This window comes from Lissotriton vulgaris, chromosome 7, assembly GCF_964263255.1.
Source record: "Lissotriton vulgaris chromosome 7, aLisVul1.2, whole genome shotgun sequence".
Lineage (NCBI taxonomy): Eukaryota > Metazoa > Chordata > Amphibia > Caudata > Salamandridae > Lissotriton > Lissotriton vulgaris.
In genome coordinates this window covers 1,652,455,419-1,652,476,131 of record NC_141695.1, presented here as the reverse complement: position 1 = coordinate 1,652,476,131, position 20,713 = coordinate 1,652,455,419, and the positions used below count along the sequence as shown (strand labels likewise).

The following is a 20,713-nucleotide window of genomic DNA, read 5'->3' as shown; positions in this document are numbered from 1 at the left end:
GTCGACGTGGCTCACCGTCGACGTGGCTCACCGTCGACGTGGCTCACCGTCGACGTGGCTCATCTCACCGTCGACGAGGCTTCGCGACGGCGAGGCTCACCTCACTGCCGACGCTCTCCGTCGACGAGGCATCACCCCGTCGATGAGGCTCTTTGTCAATTTCGCAATTCCGTGCGAATTACAAACAGTCCACAAGAGGGCACTGTCCCCATTGTCATCAACGGAATCCAGGAGCCATTGTTGATGCAGAGCACCAGTGACGGCAGAGATTGTCGTCAAGAATACTTCGACCGTATCGTCGACAAGCTGGCACATTTTCAATCAGAAAAGTGCGCAGAGTGAGTCTAGACGCCTGAGAGTAAATCTCGTGGGCGTAAATGTGGGAGGCAGACTCAAAGAAGGCCCGAGACCCCTTAATCTCGATGGTACTTCAACTGGTGAAGTAGAGGAGAAAACATCATTTCAAACCATCAAGGTGCAGCACAAATAAAAAAAATCCTCCCACATCAGAAGGGGGGTATAGCCTAAGCACAAGACATACCCTTCTTCTCCTACCATGTCAGAGACAGGCAGAGTGCTGGTCCATACACTCTTCATGAGGGTTCACAGGATAAGGTGTCAGCTTTCCACAAGCGACGCAGGGTCTGCAGATAGACTTCGTAAAATAAGACATTACAAAACTGTGAGATATAAAGTAAAATCTTAAGAAAAATGAAGAAAATTGAAGAAAACTGAGCAGAGCTCAGGGAGACTCCCTTCACACGACGCGCGGTAGAAAATCTGAGAGCCTGAGCCTCTGGGGAGAACCTTATGGTGGGTGCTGGCGCCTGATTGGCTGTAGTTTGGACTATACAAAATGACTAGGATAGTCATAGGTGTGGAAGTTTTTTCTATTGTAGCTTTGGCTACTTTACTTCCTGGTTTGTTTTTATTGTTATTTACTATATATTTATAGCATATTATTGCTTTTTTATGTACCGTGGGACTCCCACTCCGACGACGGGGAATGATTCAGGCATGTGAATCTATGAAAGACACCCCTAATACTGGAGAACCAGGGTTTCTCAGATCTTGCCCATGACCATTTGACCAAATACCGAAATTGTGTCACATAATAGTAATGAGGCAAGCTCGGAATGCCCATTCCCCCACCTTCTGAGGACACCAACTCAATTCCCGTTGCATAAGGGGCCGGCCATCAGCCCAGACAAAATGCTATAGCGCTGTTTGCAAAGATTGCATCATCCTCTAAAGGTGGCTCAAGAGGAAGGGTCTGAAAGAGAATTCTTGGGAGTACTACCATCTTTAATGCCGCCCCTCGGCCTAGTAGAGAAAGGATACAGCCGCCAGTGGGCCAAATTGGCTCAGATTTGCCAATCAAGATTACGATAATTAAGAGTTCTAATGGGGCCATGTGTGCACGGTATTGAGTGACTCCGGGCGATATGGGCAATGGATTCGGGTGACAGACTGCAATCTGTTTAGATTTATATGAAAACCCAAAGCCTCGCCAAATTCCCTAAATTCCTCTAAAAAAAGTGGAAGGGCATCTCTGAGATTATCAATGGGCACAATAACATCGGCATACATTGCAATGACTTGTTCTTCTCCACCAAAATGCACTCCAGTGATACCAGGGTGATCCCTGACCATCTGAGCAAAAGGCTCCATATCAAGCATGAACAGCAAGGGTGATAGGGGACACACCTGCCAAGTGCCCTGTCAAATGGGTAAGAGGGCACAGAGCCTCAATGATTATCTAACCAAGGACTGCGGTTCCCGTAATTGCTCAGCACCCAGGCGACAAATCTTTAAAAACAATTTGTAAAAACCTCAGCCATATAAGACCAGTGAACACGGCCAAATGCCTTCTCTGTATTGACGGAGAAGAGCATAACTTCCCTATTGGATCGATGAGCATTTTCTATGAGGAGTAGAAGTATTTTCGTGTTATCAGCACATTGTCGCAGGAGGATGAAATCCACTTGAACTGGGACCACTAATCCAGGCATCAACGGGGATAGACGAGTCGCCACGATACTTGTGAAGAGTTTACCATCAACATTAAGCAAGGAAATCAGCCTGCACGACCCACATTGCCATGTATCCTTGCCATGCTTAGAGATAACTACAATTGAGGCGTCTAACATCGAGGCGGAATTGTGGCAGGGCATGTAAATGAGCTAAAGACCCTGGCGAGGAGCCAACAGGGCACCAAAGTCTTATAAAACAGTGCTGAAAGGCCATCGGGCCTGCAGATTTAAGGAGATTCTGTCTCAAGAGAACAGTTATAACCTCTTCGATTCGAAATGGTTGATCAAGTCCTGAGGCCTGATCCAGCGTCAGGCGAGCAAAGTTCACGTGACACAGATAGTGAGCTGGATTCTCCGAAAGTAGGTTGTGTGCCGTCTAAAGGTTGGCATAGAATTCCCTGAACCAAGAAGCAATGGTCCCATCCATTATGAAATGTTTTAAGGATTTTAACAAATTTGTGATGGAGAGGTCACTATTCCTGTAGAAAAAGGGAGGAAGCACCTCCTGAAGGTACTTCAGCATACATTATAACTACCGAGCATGTATTAAATTCATGTCTATGGCTACAAATAATGGGAGAGAATTCCAGAAATTAGGGTGCTTTAAATTGCCCAAATTATGGGACATTTAATATCAGAAATTAAGATCATTTGAAGAAACAATTGTACGAGATGAAGCCACCTCGACCTTTGCAATAGGAGGCATTTAATGCTTGGGAAAAGGTTGCTAGGGAAAAAGAGAAGGAAAAATATCAGAGGAGGACAGGAAGAGCAATGTGAAATTATGGAAATGTTCTATGGGATTAAGAACAGTGTAGATGGAGAATAGGTATGATTGAAGAAACAAGATTATATCTGTTCTTATATCAGAAAAGACGAAGAAGGGTAAGGACATGGTTAAGCTAGAAGGGGATGAGTCAGATAATGATTCAGGAGATGAAATATTAGAACAGACGCAGTCTTCCCGCCCACGCCACCCAAAAAATAGGGAGAGAAGTGCTACTCAGACAATAGCTACAGCTCCAGTGCTATCAGATCCACTTCCAGTTGAACGACCCTTACAGATCTTAAAGTTTGCCCCACCAGTTGTGAGAAGAACAATAGCTGTGGTTCCCACTGATACTGATCCTGTTATACCACGAGTGATTCTAACTGCACCAGTCCAAATTGAGAAGAGCAGAGGTCATTATGACATCAGTTGTAGGAAATGTACCAACAACCCAAAATAAACAGCTAGTTCTGTGGAGACCCCGACAAAATTTGCAGGCTCTAGCAGATGGAGGAGGAGCCCAAGTATTTACAACTCCCTTGGCTCCAAATTAGTTAATTGGCAATGAGGATGGAAGCTTACCATCATGTCTTGAAGAGATTACTACAGAGAAAGAAGAGCAGAAGTTACACAGCCTCCAAAAGATGTAGATACGAAAAAAGACAAACAATCGGATATTCCCCAATTAAAAATAGATCTAGAAGAGCTGATCAAGGGTTGCCTGGAGTTTGATCATCAACATCAGTACCAAAGGAATGAGTAAATCTACTTGTGTAGGGAGGTCACTCAGAGAGCTGCTATGATGCATGATAGGTTGGCAGAGGAAGCAAAGAAATATGATGTGGAATTCTCAAACTATGAACCTGCATTATAGCTACAAGGTTGGGTTGGATGATCAAGCAATAGAAAATCTGAGAATTACAGGAATGCGTTTGCACATTACTGAACTAGTCAAATGCAGACACAAATGGAAGGATGTGGAAAAGGTGGAACTTAGATGGGCAAAGAAGCACAAAAAGAAAGATGGAAACCGAGGGAAAGCAGGATGAGTTGGATAAGGCGGCTGCATATCCATTGATGAAAGTAGCTTGAGGTACCTATGTACATGTCCCCTGGAATAGAGGGGATTTAACTGCATTTCCAATGTGTTGTGGAGAGACTTGGATATGGGTCTTGATATTGTAGTTCCAGCTGATTTATGGGCAGTGGCCAAAAGCAGTACCCCAGAGAGAAAGAGGAACTGGTGCACCATCGCCTGTGGCGGTGGAAACATATGAAGCAGTAATTACCTTTTTGAAAGTAAAAATACTTACCAGAGACACTGATTGGTTAAGGATTAAGAGAACCACACATGAGTCGAAGGAGACAGCTCATGAGTATTAAGAACGGGCGTTGCAGTTGTTTAATCAGCACAGTGGATGTGAATATCCTGAAGAGAAGGATATGGGAATTTTTGTGTCTGTTTGTCCTAGGATTGAACTCTGGAATTAGTGCTCACGTTATGCAAAGTGTTATCTGCTGGCAGACTAAAACACTAGATGAAATCCTGGTCTATGCGAAGTATTGCAGTGATGAACTAGACATGAAGCAGAGGAAAATAAAGGAGAAATTCATGTTGGCTCAGACAATGTTAGCTCAGAAAGGTTTTCAGAACCCTTCTTTTGCAGGAAATCAGGGAATGAAGCAGGGAGTGGTTACTCCGCAGGCTGGTTTTTATAGGAAATCACAATGGGATGCAAATGCCCGACGGTAGAATTCGTTTTCCTGCAGGTATGGGATCTGGAACAGATACTTCTGCCATGAAAAAGGTTACCACTTGTCACTTTGCAATCGTGTAGGGCATTGGAAACGAGAAGGACTATTTATTCCTGAAAATGCTGGCGGATTAATGCAAAATTCTCAAGGTATGATAGGTCAGAGAATGCCCACATAGCAAATGCAGATTCCCATGCAAAATCAAGCCCAAATGGTTCCCATTGAACATACGCAAATAAGGAATGACAAATTAAATGTAAATCAAATGCTAACATTTAATGCAAATCAATTCCAGAATCCAATGCCACAATTCTAAAATCAGTATCAAGATGTTTTGGGTCAATACCCATTATTCAAAACTGATGAGTTGACTTCTGATAATTCCCAATGAAGGTGCATGAGAGAAGACGACGATTGTTATACTTGGTACAATCTTAGAGGTGGACCAAAGTGGCCCATATGTAGATGCCAATGTTTATGGTCACAAAGTGTCATTCTTGATTGACATGGGAGCTACCTGATCCACCGTTCGAATCGTGGAAGTTCCAGAAAACGATCCAAGTAATTGGGGTTACAAATAAACAGATGCTAAATCCCATTTCAAAAGTCGTCCAAGTGAAAATAGGATCTTTGAAGAAAAACACCAATTTGTGATTCTAGCCCAGTAAATCTGTTTGGAAGAGATCTGTTGCACATTATACTGCACACAGGACGGTGTGGCATTCCAAACTCATGATGAGGATGTCAAATTTAAAATTATCAGACAAAGTGCTGAAGTAGGGATGTTTCCTCTACTATTTCTGAATTGCCAGAAGATCTTAGAACTATGGTAAATACAGAGGTCTGTGATTTTACGGGGAAAGACATTGGCTTATAAAAGGTGTAGAACCCGTCTGAGTTAATTTGAAGCCAAATGCTTTTTTCCCTAGAACACCATCCTATCATCTGCCCCCAGAGACCATAGCAGGAATACAACCAGTGATTCAAGATATGCTTCAGAAAGGCATACTAAGGGAGTTAACTGGTAAATTGCCCGTAATGGATTTGCAAAAGCCGAATGGCAAGTATAGGATTGTTCAGTACCTGAGGTGGAGCAATGAAATAATGTTGTTTTGTTGACCCGTAGTGCCAAATCACGGTACAGTACTTTTCCAAATTCCTTGTATTGCAGAATGGTTTACAGTTATTGATTTGTGCCAGACTTTCCCACAGAAGACAATACTGTGTTGTCGCTTTCGGTATACAGAGACCCCTTCTATATTTAATCAGATCTTAAAGAAAAGTCTTGAGTCCCTGCAGATGCCCTGCGAGTCTATCCTTGTACAGCAGATTGATGACCTATTGGTAGCCTCAGATACATGTGATGCCTGTATATTCGACACCACTAGATTATTGAACCATCTGGCAGAAAACTGACACAAAGTGTCTCCAGGTAAACTGCAGTCCTGTCAAAAAGAAGTTCAATATCTGGGACATATTATAAGAGGAGTCAGAAAGGTGTCGCCAGAGAGTGGAAGCCATCTTGCAGATGAATCCACCACAAACAGAGATAGAGTTCAGGATGTTTCTGGGAATGATCGGCTACTGTACACAGTTGATACAGAACTTTTCAATGATGTCGAAGGCAATTCTGAGGCCGACACATCGAGGGCTGTCCGATACGCTCCGACACATCGAGGGCTGTCCGATACGCTCCGACACATCGAGGGCTGTCCGATACGCTCCGACACATCGAGGGCTGCCCGAACCGCTCCGACACATCGAGGGCTGCCCGAACCGCTCCGACACATCGAGGGCTGCCCGAACCGCTCCGACACATCGAGGGCTGTCAGATGTGCTCTGACACATCGATGACTAAAGACCTGATATTAAGGGTGAACCACTGAGAGCATGAATTTGCACTCGCAACAAAAAACATAGATATGGCTTGGTATTACTTATATCCCTACTTACCAGTAGTTTGTGTTGTATGATATGCTGATGATACGCAGATCTTGATCACCATTGGCCCAGATCCAGTAGAAACAAAGTTGCGATTCAAAGAATGGATGTCCAAAGTTGACAGGTGGATAAGCACAAGTCACCTTCAATTAAACGGAGGCAAGTCCGAGAATGTGCTTTTTGGAAAGGCTCAAGAACATTGGTCACAGGACTGGTGGCCTCCGAACCTTGGACCCTGTCCAATCCCAAAACAGACGGTATGGAATCTAGGATTCCATATGGACAACCAATTATAAATGAAAAGTCAGACTAACCATATATTTGGTTCCTGTTTTGGTGTGATGCGTAGTTTACACAAGGTTTTTAAATTGATTCCGATTGAGGCCAGAAAACCACTAGTTCAGGGACTGATAATAAACCGCATGGACTACGGCAATGCCCTGTTGTCCTCAATCAACAAAGGCCTTCTTACAAGGCTTCAGATTTTGCAGAACACCGCGGCCAGGCTGGTCCTTAACCTCCCGCCCAGATCCCCTTCGGCCCCTAGTCTGAGAGCTCTACACTGGCTTCAAGTCAGAAAATGAATCCATTTCAAGATTCTTTGTCCAACACACAAAAATATATATGGACTAGGCCCGGGGTATTGGACCAAACACTAAGATGGTACCAACCTTGCAAGACTCTGAGATCCAGTAATGAATTATTTCTCACACCACTCAGAATTTGCACCAATTGAAATGGAGGAAGGTCTTTTTCTTTTCTTGCTCCAGCTTCCTGGAACAAACTGCCCTCAAACTGACGCACGATCACAGATCACAACTGCTTTCGCAGGAAGTTAAAGTCATGGCTTTTCGAAACTAAACAAGCAATCTTTCAGAGCTGTCTGCAAGAGCCATGAGACTTTTGAGTGATTTGTGCGCTGAATAAATGTCCCTGATTTGATTTGAAAGCTTACAAAAATAACATGCTTAATGCGACCTGAGGAAGGCTTACATTATGGCTTTAGAAGAAAGGTACATGAACATGACAAAGACAGCAGAAAGAAAGGGAAACTTTTAGAGAATACATGGAAAAAGGAAACAAATGAATTTAGTGAGAAAATGGTTTATCCAAAACTAAGACTAGACAACTAGCACAAGGGGAAAATGTGACTTGATAAAAGAACCGTAAAACGAACAAGACATGTTTGGACAGATAGGCATTCAAGTTATAGAGCCAGCATTTTCTATTATAATATCCACATTGTCTAAAATCCATACAAGTCTATTGGTATTGTAATTGTGAAAACTTATATCAACGTTATAATGAACATGCCTATATGTAACGGTGAGTGTGCGGATACCACCATGTAATTAGTGCAATGGCTAATTAAGACTGCTTCATGGAAATTGAAAAGGTTTATTGCAGACAACAGGGTTGTCTGCATCTCTGCTGTTGATAGATGTGGATGACTGTCCTTAATCATGGTGGTATGTTCAGCGGCACCCTTGGACTACAAATTTGTTGACAAGGGGTTGGTTGAAGGAAAGATCCCTAAATGAGGTTGTCAATGCGGGTGTACTTGTTGAAAGGGTGCTTCTCATTGTCAAAACAGATAATTCAATTTTTGATGGTGTTCTAATCAACATGAGGTGCCCCTTACTCTCTCATTCATTAACGGAGGCCAGCCTAGATGAGAATGTTGACAAGAGTGCCATTATCCATTTATGTGGCAAAGGCAGACTCAGAGTTCTGGCAATCTTGGCTGAGGTGGAAAGGAAGTACATCAGATCCAAGGAAGAAATCTGGTCAGTTTGGGAACGTTCCTCCTTTAATCCCCTGTAGGAGACTGCTCAAGATTTTGTTGGAGGGGTGTTTCTACATAACTCCTTTACTTTTCCAAAGACAGAATGTCTCCTAGGGCCTAAACAAGTCTATTCTTTCAGTCACCTGGTTTTGCAACAAATGACTGAGCAGTCCTCTTTGATCCATAATCAGCAGTAAGCTGGTTCGTTTGGACCACATCCAGGTAAGAGGGTCCAGAGAGTGGGAGTACCAGAGCTTCAGCCAGGAACAGAGAGGCGGCACAACAAGGAAAAATAAACTAACTTAGTATCTCTTATCTGGGCAAGGAAGAAGCAGTTAACAGGTGAGAACAGTTCTCTCCAAGTGTTTATGCTTGTAGAAATGGCTTAATAGGCCGAATCTCCACACTAGTATTCCTACACATACAACGTGCGGAAGATAATCAGAGTTATGGTGGCCAAGAAGGCTGAGTGGTGCTGGAGTGGAATTCAGGGCACAATGCAATGCCGGCTGAAGTTCAGTCCTAAACAATTCGTGGAATTAGCTACTCTATTCAACGAATGCATGCTAATTTTGATGATTAAAGCAATTCCGAGATGTCTCGTCTAATGAGAGATAATGATTCGAACATGTGAATATATGAAAGATCCAATACTGGAAAATCTGAGGGGAAAAAAGTAAAATGTTTCGTAAAAAACAAACATCACACCTTAAATACGTGCAAACGAAAAAAACAAATCCAACATGTGCATTCCAACTCTGCATGAGTAATAGAGTTGCAAGGAGTCCTACGAGGGCAACAGAAAACAGGATTATGTATGTGCACATTCAGTGGAGTCTGCCATTTCAAGCTGCATAGGCAACGATCTGGTCATCTTGTAAGGCTACTGTACCACATTCACAAATAAAAAGAACAATTATCTTTTTTTTAAGTGAATGTACTCACCTGGTCGGAAGGGGTGTAGTCGTTTTGCTTCACTATGTCTATCTTGTCAAGAAAACTGTGAAAGACAGAAAACAGAGTAAGTAACAGATCAAACACCTCAAATTCAAATGAAGCACAAAAGGAACCAAAATACCAGTCATAAACCTATGAGTACAATGACTGTTCTGGTTAATAGTTCCGAAAATAAATTACTAAGCACAACATTCTTAATACACAGAAGTATACATTACTGAGAAATTAAATGGGAACTCTAGTTTTTTGTTGACAAGAATTCCCCATGCCTGGTACAATATCACTGCCCCCGCCATTAATTGGTCTCATGTACACATAGCGCGTGCGCAGTACTGAGAGACTTGTTTACTATTTTTCGGGCTTACAACTGGCCTAAAGCATGCTAACTAGTTTTTTTTGTCATCACTCAGTCAATCCTTTGAATTCTTGGCTCCAGTAGGCTTCTCTCCCTTTCTTGTATTAGCTCCTCCCTGGACCATCAACCATCTTTGTTCGCTCTCATCTTTTTGCAACACACTTTTTTTAATAAACGTTTTGATATTATTCCTGCACATGCAATGTGCCTTCCTACAGACAACACTGGTATATCATTACTTAGTTATGTGGCTTTCACATTATCTGCATTTCTATCGATTCTTTTAGTTACTTACACCCACAACTGTACTAATCTGCGCCACTACTCTCTGCGCATTCAACGCACTTAACACCATGGAAGGCCATTCTACGCCACACCACACAATGCCACTCTGCACCACTCTCCTCTACGCCACTATTAGCCATTCTGACTTGCAGCCACACTGCTATACAACTTGGCTAAAAACATTGGTAAAACAAATAGCAACTTTAATAGACTTTTTGAGTTCGCTTTACATGCACATGCATTCATCTAAAATTATTATATTCTTCTCTGTATTTAAACTTAATTCTTTTAGCGACAATTTTGAACACAACTAGCTATCGAAAATGCCATCATTGTAACCTTTAGAATAAGTTCGGCAAGACAATACAACTTGCAGAGTTTGGACCATGGTGCAAAAATTGAAAATTTGTTTTTTTACTTTTCCAGATTTTGACTGAACTGTCAAACCACTGAAACTTTCACAAACAAGTAGACATTATTTTTCAGTTCGTAATCAGCTCATGCAAAATGTAGGTTTTCTGATACAAGTTTAAAAGTTTTTCTGCCGGAGGTAAACTAATTAGTTATACGATATTGAGATGTTGCGTTAAAACATTTTGAAATTCGATTCCGTAGGCTACAAATAAGAAATCTAGTGTTGCAAACTACCTCAGAGAAACACGGCCATCCATTCAAGTTTTAGATTCAAGAAGTGCACGGAGAATGCAGAGTGCTACTTGCCTCTAATTTGCTTTGCAATTTTTGTATGAATAATGTATAAGGCAATACAGTGCTTCTGCAGCGATTTAGTCCTGCATGCCCGGCTTGAAAATTTAAATTTTTAGAGGAAAATGCCGCGTTTCTCATTTTATATTAGCCTCGACTTAAATATAGACAGTTTAGTTAAAATACTGGCTAGGTTCATTATGTCTTTTTAGAAAGAAATAGTATAACCCCAAGCTCTCACATTCCATCCACTTGGAGGCGTAAAGGCACCATGGGTGAGATTTTAACTAAATAAGGCTTTCAGTGGTCATGGCTGTAGTTCCATTTAAGGCTCGAGGAAAAGATTGTGTAAGGAGGGTCGTTTAATTTAAATTCAATTAGGGGGATTGCTAAAAGGAATTAAAATGAAAGGAAAAACCCCAACTGTTGGTTTCGTTGCCAACGTAGAGATATGTGAATCTGGAACGTGACAGGTGAGTAGAGTGGCTTAAATCTTGCACTTGTGAAGCATGCTACCAGCAGATAAGCATCAATTAATAAATACAATTCAGTATGAACAGGTTGGGAATGCCTGGGCGGTAGGCACCGGTCTATAAACATGGCCGTCTATTTAAAGAGAATGGGAGCTGTTTTCTTCTAAAGTTAGTCTCCCTCAGACTAGCACACACTAAACTTTCGCAGCTCTACATTACAGCATGCTTCCAGAAATAGCTCGCGGCCGCCTTGGCCTCTAGCACGGTTGCTATGACAATGGAACCACAGTGCTATAAATAGCCTGTTAGTACCAAATCTTGTGAGAGACATCTGGAGCGGGGCCAGGCCGGGCCCAGCTCTGCTGATTCAAGCCAGCACAGGCCGTTTCAAAGGCAGCCGGCCGAGCCGGTGGGTTGGGGAATGCGCGCAGCTCAGCCGAGGCTTGGGGTTGTGCCGCCTCTTCACAAGAATCTCGAAAAAGTTCCATTCTTTGCCTGAAAGTAAAACTTTGAGCTGCGCGGTGTAACATTCCACTTCTTGCTGCGCCGGTAGCACACACCGGCGAGGAGTTCCCGGCCAGGTGCTACTTTACCCTGCTCTTTGAAGTCCCCGAAGTCGGGTGAAGCAACTATCGCGAGAATGAGTTGGGTGTGTTAAGGGAGGGGGCAAGGAAGAGCAGAAAATAGCACTCACAAATTTGTGAGGAAGAGTTTGGACCGACTATCAAAATTATTCAAGGGGATTTACTCGTAGGGTGGAGGCAAGACAGGAAATAGAACCACAAAAACTTACACTCATTTTGACTAAATTATATATACACTGACATTATGAAATACAACATAACACTGCATTCGTTATGCTTACTGGGGAACTTTCAAAAGTTTGTTCTGGTTTATTTATTCGAAATGGTGTTGATGCTCCTCCAAACTTTATTCAAAAGTATTTTTCACCCGGGCAAAGGGTAATTGAATGTTCCACAAATTGCGAAAATCTCCACATTTGACCTAGCAATCTTGGCAAAAGTATACGAACACATTATCTTGATCTCAAAACGAATCTGACTCACATACCGGCCAGAGGTGCCTTGACTAAGAAGGCCCGACTGACCACCCCAGCAATTCCACTGCCACCTCAATAAAGAGAGGCAGTCCACTATCCCTCAGTGTAACCGAACTTGTGTCCCAACATATTACGCGAGACCCACGGCGTCGCCACACACTGTGCCCTCTTTTGAGAATGTGATCTTTGGGAAGAGCACATCACCATGGATCCCCACTTGGAGGCCAACAGAGCTAGGATCGAGACAGCCCAACGCCAAGAACCTCAGAATCATCACTGACAGCAAACTCAACATGACAGCTCAAGTCAATGCCATCACTACCTCATGCTTTCATATCCTGAAGATGCTGAGGAAGATTCTTAAATATCTCCCAAATCAGTACCTGGAAACCTGTCATGCATGTTCTGGTCACATGCAAGCTGTGCTAAATGAACATCCTCTATGCAGGGATCAACAAAACATTCACCGGAAGGCTGCAAACCATTCAGGACTCAGCAGCCAGAATCCCTCTCAGCCTCCTGCTCACATCACAACCATACCTGAAGGAACTCCACTGGCTACCCATTCACAAATGCATACATTTCAAACTCCTCACCCACACTTTCAAGACACTACCTAATACTGATTTGGTTTGCTTACTACGTAAAACTGGCCACACATACATACCTCAAAAATCCCATCTGCTTTCACAAACCTTCCAGACACCTCTGCTAGTCTGGCCTCCTACTTGCACAAACCCCACAAAACCAGATTAGGTGATTAAGGCTTCTCCAAACTTCGCTCCTAAAGCGTTGAACGGCCTGCAGTTACACATAAGACCTCCTCCTCACTTCGTGAATCCCGCAAGAAGCTAAAGATCTGGCTTTTTGAGCAGGCCCACTAGGCCCTAGGTGTGCCTTTACTCACCTGCTCAGCGCCAGGATACCCTACAGGGTGATAGGTTACTCTACTAATTTGCATAACATTATCAAAAAGGCAGCAGCAAAACTGGCCACTAACCAAGCAAGTAACATGTATAGAATAACTTGTTAATTTTAGCACCAGACACATCGCCTATCTAAGCCCTGTGTAAAGTCCGAAGGAAATCTACCTCAATAGAGTACTCCCCTAAGCATAAAGAGGCTAACCAGCCTCAACATTAGTCTCAGCAGTGATGCAAGCCATGTAATACCCTAACCACTGCAAACACATTTTGAGGTATTTGCATTTTGGTATTTGCTTTCGGTAATCATTTTCAGGCACTGCAATTTCAAGTATTACGATTTTCAATCCCACAATTGAGGAGGACCGGAACTTAAATCAATATGGCCATGCTCCCTAGGAGACCTCTCTCACTCGTTAAAGCATCTGCTAGGAATGAAGAAACTCTTGCTCACTAAGAGTCATTCTATATCCAGAAGGTCAGATATATAATTCAACTAAGATATTATAATGATTCACTCAAATTTCTTGGCACACTAATGTACAAACATCTATCAGTATCAGAATCCACAGATTTCAGACAATGCCACACCATTCCAATACCAAAAATCTGAACATTCTTCATGCATAAACAAGTTCTGGTTTACACTGGTTTTCTGTCGTGGCTTATCCTTCAGAACTTGCGCACACGCCCAATGCCTTGCTTTAAAAATAAACCAATCATGTATACAAAGTCTGCCTTAGGATACCAACATATGTAACTGAAGGAAAACATACATCTGATTTACGTCTCAGCACGGATTAACCCTCACAACTGGACAGCTTTGTGTTCCATCTCCTTCCTTATCACAGACTGCATCTACGAGGATCGCACGTCACATGCATATCTTATGCAAAGTAGTTTATAAACACTAACCATCAAGCCCACCCCATCTCAAAAGACAGAATCCTCCTGCTCATGTTCTAGCTCTATCCTGCATCATCCAGTGAATCCAAAAGGGGATCCACTTGATCATGCAATCATTGCTTGAGTATCACCTCTCAGCAACAGGACGCTAACATCCGGGTGTCATAAATTTGAATCTAACTCCTCTGACATTATTAGTGTTGTGCTACTACCCCAGTTCAGGCTGAATTTCAAACACAAAGTGCCACACACACTTTAATTGTTCACAAATGCCTCACAGTAATAATGTTTCATCCACCATCGTGCCAAGAGCACCCATCCAAGCTTTTTAGTCACTATGAAAACAAGGAGACTGCTGCAAGTACCTACGTGGTTCTGTAAACTTCTTGATCACTCCTTCCAAGCCAATAACTTGACGGTATCTAGCGATCACCCAGTGCCGCCTACAATTGCCACTCACCTGGTCTATACACCAAGCAGGTCTGGTAACAATCTATGAAGGGAGTCACTGGCGAAGTGGGAGAAAATGTAGTGGGCTTGCTAGAAAAAGCCTTATATCCAAAACGTCTACCATATCTGGCTCACCAAAATGCTACTAAAGGAGCAACCACAAAATATATTCAAGTTCCTACTGATTGTAACATATGCATTAACCTTAGAACACATTTAAAAAATACCAGCACCACATGGGGCTTTGCCAGGATATTCAATGCTTTCTTGCCGAAACTGTAACTTTCTTAGTGTGAGGAAACCATTTTAAGTAGCAGAATGAACGTTAAAACGCCTGCTCACAACTGTAAAGTGGCTAGCTCAATGGTCTTAGCTCCCCAAGCAATCCACGTGCTTCTGTACATCCAAATCCAACCTCCTTCCCCTTCCAACTTATTATGAAAACAAGCATTTACAATGCAATGGTTTCGCCCTTGGAAAAGTTAGAGCTATTGGCATTTTAAATGACAAAATTTGTATTTATGTGTTGGTTTTGAAAACAGATAAATAAATGGCATTGTCATTTACATTGCCATTAGCTTAATCTCTCGCAAATGTGAGACCTATTGTACCCTACGGACGAGCTCAGCAGACAGCAATTACTACCACACACACACACACACCCAGAGCCACACACACACACACACACACACACACCCAGAGCCACACACACACACACCCAGAGCCACACACACACCCCCAGAGCTACACACACACACCCAGAGCTACACACACCCACCCAGAGCTACACACCCAGAGCCACACACACACACAACCAGAGCCACACACACACGCACACAGAGCCACACACACCCACCCAGAGCCACACACACCCACCCAGAGCCACACACACCCACCCAGAGCCACACACACCCACCCAGAGCCACACACACCCACCCAGAGCCACACACTCAGGGGGCAGGGAAGCAAGCACAGCGAGGGGGCAGGGAAGCAAACAGAGCCAGGTGGCAGGGAAGCAAGCACTGCCAGGTTGCAGGGGAGCAAGCACAGCCAGGGGACGGGGAAGCAAGCACAGCCAAGGGGCGGGGAAGCAAGCACAGCCATGTTTCCAGTGCTTGGCTATTCTGAACAAACCATTGGTATCCGGCCTGCCACTCAAACGAAACCAACTCCCAGAATACCTTAAATAGCTAAATGAAACTTCAGAAGTAGAAACATTATGTCCTGACTACACAAGAGAGGCTGCAATTGTAACTGCGAGGGACAAATACCACCTGAACCACACAGCGCGGATCCCTTATAAAACGACAAAGTTAAATTGCCCCTGTCCAACTACCTTGCCAAGTAGCAATATTTGCTTAAAATGTTGAAAGTGACTTTGCATGTCAGAGTGTATTGCTAAATATCTAAATATAACAAGTCGCTGGCATAAATCCAGAGAGAGCCGTCTCAGCCTTTCACCCGGACGTGGTCTGTTGATAAAATCCATACCTAATTGGTTTAAATGCAATATCCGTGAAAAGGCGTGCTGTGTGGTTTTGCCAGATGGCTTGACACAATTTAGTGATGGGGAAGACGACGCGATCCCCTTAGGTGTCTCAACATTACACTTCTCCTGTTAAAAATCGGAACATACGAGTTCTTAATTTCCAACCAGCTTTGGGCGAGTCCACAGTAAAGAGTTTATCTGCTATTATCATTAAACAGTGGAAAGAAACACTTCATAGATGTTACATGAACCGTCAGAAATAAAAATGCCACTTCATGTGGTGTGAGCACACAAACACACAGTTCCTGCTTCCTCATGGAAAAATAGTCCCCTTAGGACGGAGGCAGAAAGGAACTGGATGCGATAGTCACGAGATGAGGTCTAACTATAAATGTCTAGAGTTAGAATCCCAGCTATTCCTACCCGACCAAAGGCTGATCTTGGGCAAATTGGTAAACATCCCCCATCTGTACTAAAGTAACGGATGAGCTTTTGGCAGAATGAGCTGTCCAGACCAAAGGAATCAGCTCCCTTAAACATTCAAAAGTACTGACAGGGGGAGGAGACATAAGGTTGTGCCATTGTCTGAAATGCATATCATGGGAGCAGGGGGCCAGCCAACGATGCAGCCAATTCACACAGCCATCAGCCTGGCAGCATTCAAGCTTCGTGGAAGGAGGGGGCAGGGGGTATTGTGCAGACCCAGAACGCATTAAGCAGCAGAGATTAAAGCCCTTTGTGTTCCAAATCTGTGTGTATGTAGGTTGTGGCTTATGCTAGTGCACACCACAAATCCCCTATAGCGTGCATACTGCGCTGCACTAGAAGCGTTTAACACCAAAATATACAAGTACTGCTTTTCAAGGAGCGGGTCTACCGAGTTGAGAGCCGGCACTCTTTGGAGACCAGGCAAGATGGCACGGAAGAAGCGGAGAAGGGCAGCCTGCTGGGAATTGCTGTCGAGCCCAAAGCTCCTTGAGGTGCCGTATATGTTTAGGTAGGCGCAATAAATCTACCAGCCCTAATCACAAGCTCCAACAACTCTAAATGATGAGAGGATACAGAAGGGGGCAGTTTGGCTTTTTTCACAATATTTAATTTTCAAGTGGGGACAGCACAGTACATTTCTTGGGCCAAAAATGGCAACAAAATACTGCAGAGACTAAACAAAATCCCCGACGAATGCACATGTGATGCTTAGACCATTGGTATCCGGCCTGCCACTCAAACGAAAACAACTCCCAGAATACCTTAAATAGCTAAATGAAACTTCAGAAGTAGAAACATTATGGAATTATTGCAATTATGTACAGTTAATTTATTGAAAGGCAACAAGGTGTGATCCACGCTGCGTGGCCTCGTCGCCAGGCTCAGCGGCCCTAGACTGCCAAGAACCTTTTTTCCTCCGCGTCATAGCGTGTAGATAGACAACTGTCCATCAAGCGAGCACCACGATCTGCCAAAATCTTACTGCAAAGAGTTACAATTATACACGCAGATAATTAAACATACTCACCCCTGCGTGGGTAAATATAAACACGCACAGTATAATTTGACGTCAATTCTTGCTTCCGAGCGTGGCTTTTTCTTCGCAAAGCGCCTACAATGGATTGAGATTTTGAGAGGCACTGGTCTGTCTATTAGTGCTTGAAGCATCTGCCAGGCTGCTTGGATTGTCACGCTGTGGTCGTGTGGATTACACCGTGTTTGCCACAGTTGCATCATGTGTTGGGGGCATGTGCGGTCACCAGTGAGTGCACAGCACGCACAGCTAGGTTAGGTACATGCGGACAGGGACTTCCGCACGCACAAATATACACACAAACACACAGGCACCTTCAAAGAAATGAGATGAGCAAGCACACGCAAGGATACAACACACAAAGACATACAGACACAAAGACATACATACACAAAGATAAACGTGCAAGCTCATATACACAACTACACACAGGCACACACATAAGCGGAAGCACACAGGCACGCGCAAACACAAACCGAAGATAGTCACTTAAAATTAAACACAATAACACGAACTGATAATCACACGCACCAACACGTACACAACCAGAAAAGATCGTACTAAGTAGGCTCCTCCCACACACAACGACGCACAGACAAAAATATATCACGTGCATACAGCACACAGATAAACACAAACACACCCACTTAAAAAATATGCTCACAGATTGTTACACACCAAGACGCGCGGCCACCTAAAAACAAAAACACACATACGACACACTGAAAAATACAGACACACAGGTAAACCCAAAACAATTGACAACTAGCGCATAAGGCCACGCACAAGCCTGGAAGCAAGTATCACAGGATGGCTGTTAGCTCCGTGCACCTTTGTTCTATAAGGTGCTCACAGGACGCATTGGCCATATATACCTGTTTGGGGTTCTTATGAGTATTAATGTTCCTTACAGAAAATTCTAGCCTTGCCCACTTCGAGAACGGACCCATACTTCCGACTCACCTGAAAAACACACAATGGGGTGTTCAGAGGGGCGGCGGAGAGTGTAAATTACACGTGTATTTCCAATTGGCGATAGGGGTTTATTAGAAGACGCACTTCGAGAACGGACCCACACTTCCGACTCACCTGAAAAACACACAATGGGGTGTTCAGAGGGGCGGCGGAGAGTGTAAAATACACGTGTATTTCCAATTGGCGAGAGGGGTTCATTAGAAGACGCACTTCGTGAACGGACCTACACTTCCGACTCACCTGAAAAACACACAATGGGTGTTCAGAGGGGCGGCGGAGAGTGTAAATTACACGTGTATTCCCAATTGGCGAGAGGGGTTCATTAGAAGAGGCACGTAAACGAAACCTGTGATTTAAAAAAAATAATAATAACATACAATTTTTGAGAAACAAAAGAACGGATATCCTGGTGCTCGCGTCAACCGGTGGCACACACCCTCCCACTGCCGCTCGCTCCTCTGTCTCTACGTGCAGTCTGTCTGCCTCGGTCCCTTCCCCCTTTTGTCCTGGAGACTGCCACTGGCGAAGACTTTTCAGGATCCGTGCAAACCCCGGCTCTGCCCCCCCACCATCCTCCTGTGTATGATAATTCTTGCGAGTGCAGAGGTTCCCTCCCAGCTTGCAGCAACTTCAAACCCACACCCCTGCCCCCTGCCTTCCCCTCGCTGGTCACTTACTGGGCGAAGTTTCCAACTGTGGAACATGGCAACACGTTTCTTGGCACTTGGAAGGGGAGCTGGGTGTTCTTGAAAAACATAAAACTGAGTTGTGTGAGAGTCAATGAAAGCTACGCTTGTGCACTCCGCCCCCACTCCAGCCCCCCCCTTTAAATTCCCTATTTTTTTCCAAGTATTTGGCTGCACGGTGTCCCTCAAGGCAGGAAGTCCGCGAGGTGAAACGGCCGACAGAAATATTCACTGATTAGCCCTGATTTTAGCAAGCATTACATTTCCCCGTTCTTCGGGGCACTAATTTTTGCTGGCCAATGTGCTGGCCTGTCGCTGCTGCAGGTCACCCGGCAGGCACTTTCCGGCACAGGGGGAAGTGCCGCCCGGGCTAAGGCAGAGACGCTCGTGGAGGAGCCCTGTGCAGCATCTGAGCATTGTACCCATGCCCCACTCACCCAGGAGGGGAGCTCCCACAGCTGCTGGCCTCCCAGAAGCTGATGCGCATCTCCGGCTCCGGTTTTAAACGCGCACAAGTGCTATCAGGCTGCTGCTTACCTGACCGCAAATATAAACTCCTTCCTGGCAACTTCAATTTCGCAGCCCACTCCTGGAGAATACTTTTGGTAACTGACCAAAACAAGGCGACCCCCCCAAAAAAAAAAAAAATAGGAACCGCCCACCACCACAATGACGTTGTCAAAGGGGCAGGATGAGAAAAAAAAAATTTGCCGGAACGCCCACGAGTCGCCTCGCAGAATGACGGACGCCTCTCTCTTCCAATGGCTAGCCTCCATTTATGGAGCTAGCCAATGGAAGACAGAGGCGGGACAAACATCCATACTGTAACTCAAAAGATTTCGCCCTGCGGGAAACTCTGCTGCGCAGCTTTCGGCGAGGCGAAACCTAAAAAGCAGATGACACTAACAACTAACCGAACAAGGGACCTGTATACAATAACTCACTCATATTTGCTCCCAGCCAATTGCACATCTCTGCCCTGCATTTCGTCAGAAGGAATTCCATCTCAATATGGCCCTCTCTAAGCATCTTAATCAGTGGGCAACTGGATTGGAGGCTGACCCACATAAACTCTCATATCTCTGCATTCATGCCAGGCATGTTATGCTCCTTCTTAAACAGGTAACAGACACTACACTGTCACACCTCCAACATATCCAGTCATCAAACAATAAAGCACACTGACAAGTAGATTAATCTCCCCCCCTCACATAAGTCAGGGTTCAGGAGGAGGCCCAGAGAAAGGCAGCAACAACCTACTATTGTAAAGTAATTATGCATATCATGTTGTACCACATACTTCAGCACGTGGGACACAACCAAGTCACCCACTCATTATAAACTGACAAGAGGTGCTAAGCGCTCATTATTGTCACTATTGTTTCTGAGGCCTTACAGCCATGAGGCACCATGCAATGGTCTGTTAGTGGAAATATCAGTTAAATTTAAACATTCAGATCCCCATGGAAGTCTACTGACAACACCAGCCTATTCCAGACACTCACAGAACAGCCGCCGCGTGACAGCTGGGGATAACTATTATGAGCTCACTCCAAATAAAAAAAAGCTAAAAATAATGGCAGCAACTTCAGAAATAATTATCTGCCTTTTACCTCATCAATTACCCCAGCAATTAACTGCAA

The 20,713-nt window shown here is 44.1% G+C and overlaps 1 protein-coding gene across 4 annotated transcripts in view; it reads right to left on the bottom strand.

The window, feature by feature from the left end:
• Positions 1-20,713, bottom strand: part of GNAS (GNAS complex locus) — a 941,300-nt gene that overhangs the window by 140,016 nt on the left and 780,571 nt on the right. For all 4 annotated transcript variants that reach the window (XM_086932636.1, XM_086932635.1, XM_086932638.1 and 1 more), the window contains one exon: positions 9,230-9,284. In XM_086932636.1, the coding sequence (XP_086788762.1) occupies positions 9,230-9,284 (55 nt within the window). The remainder of the gene's footprint in view (positions 1-9,229; positions 9,285-20,713) is intronic.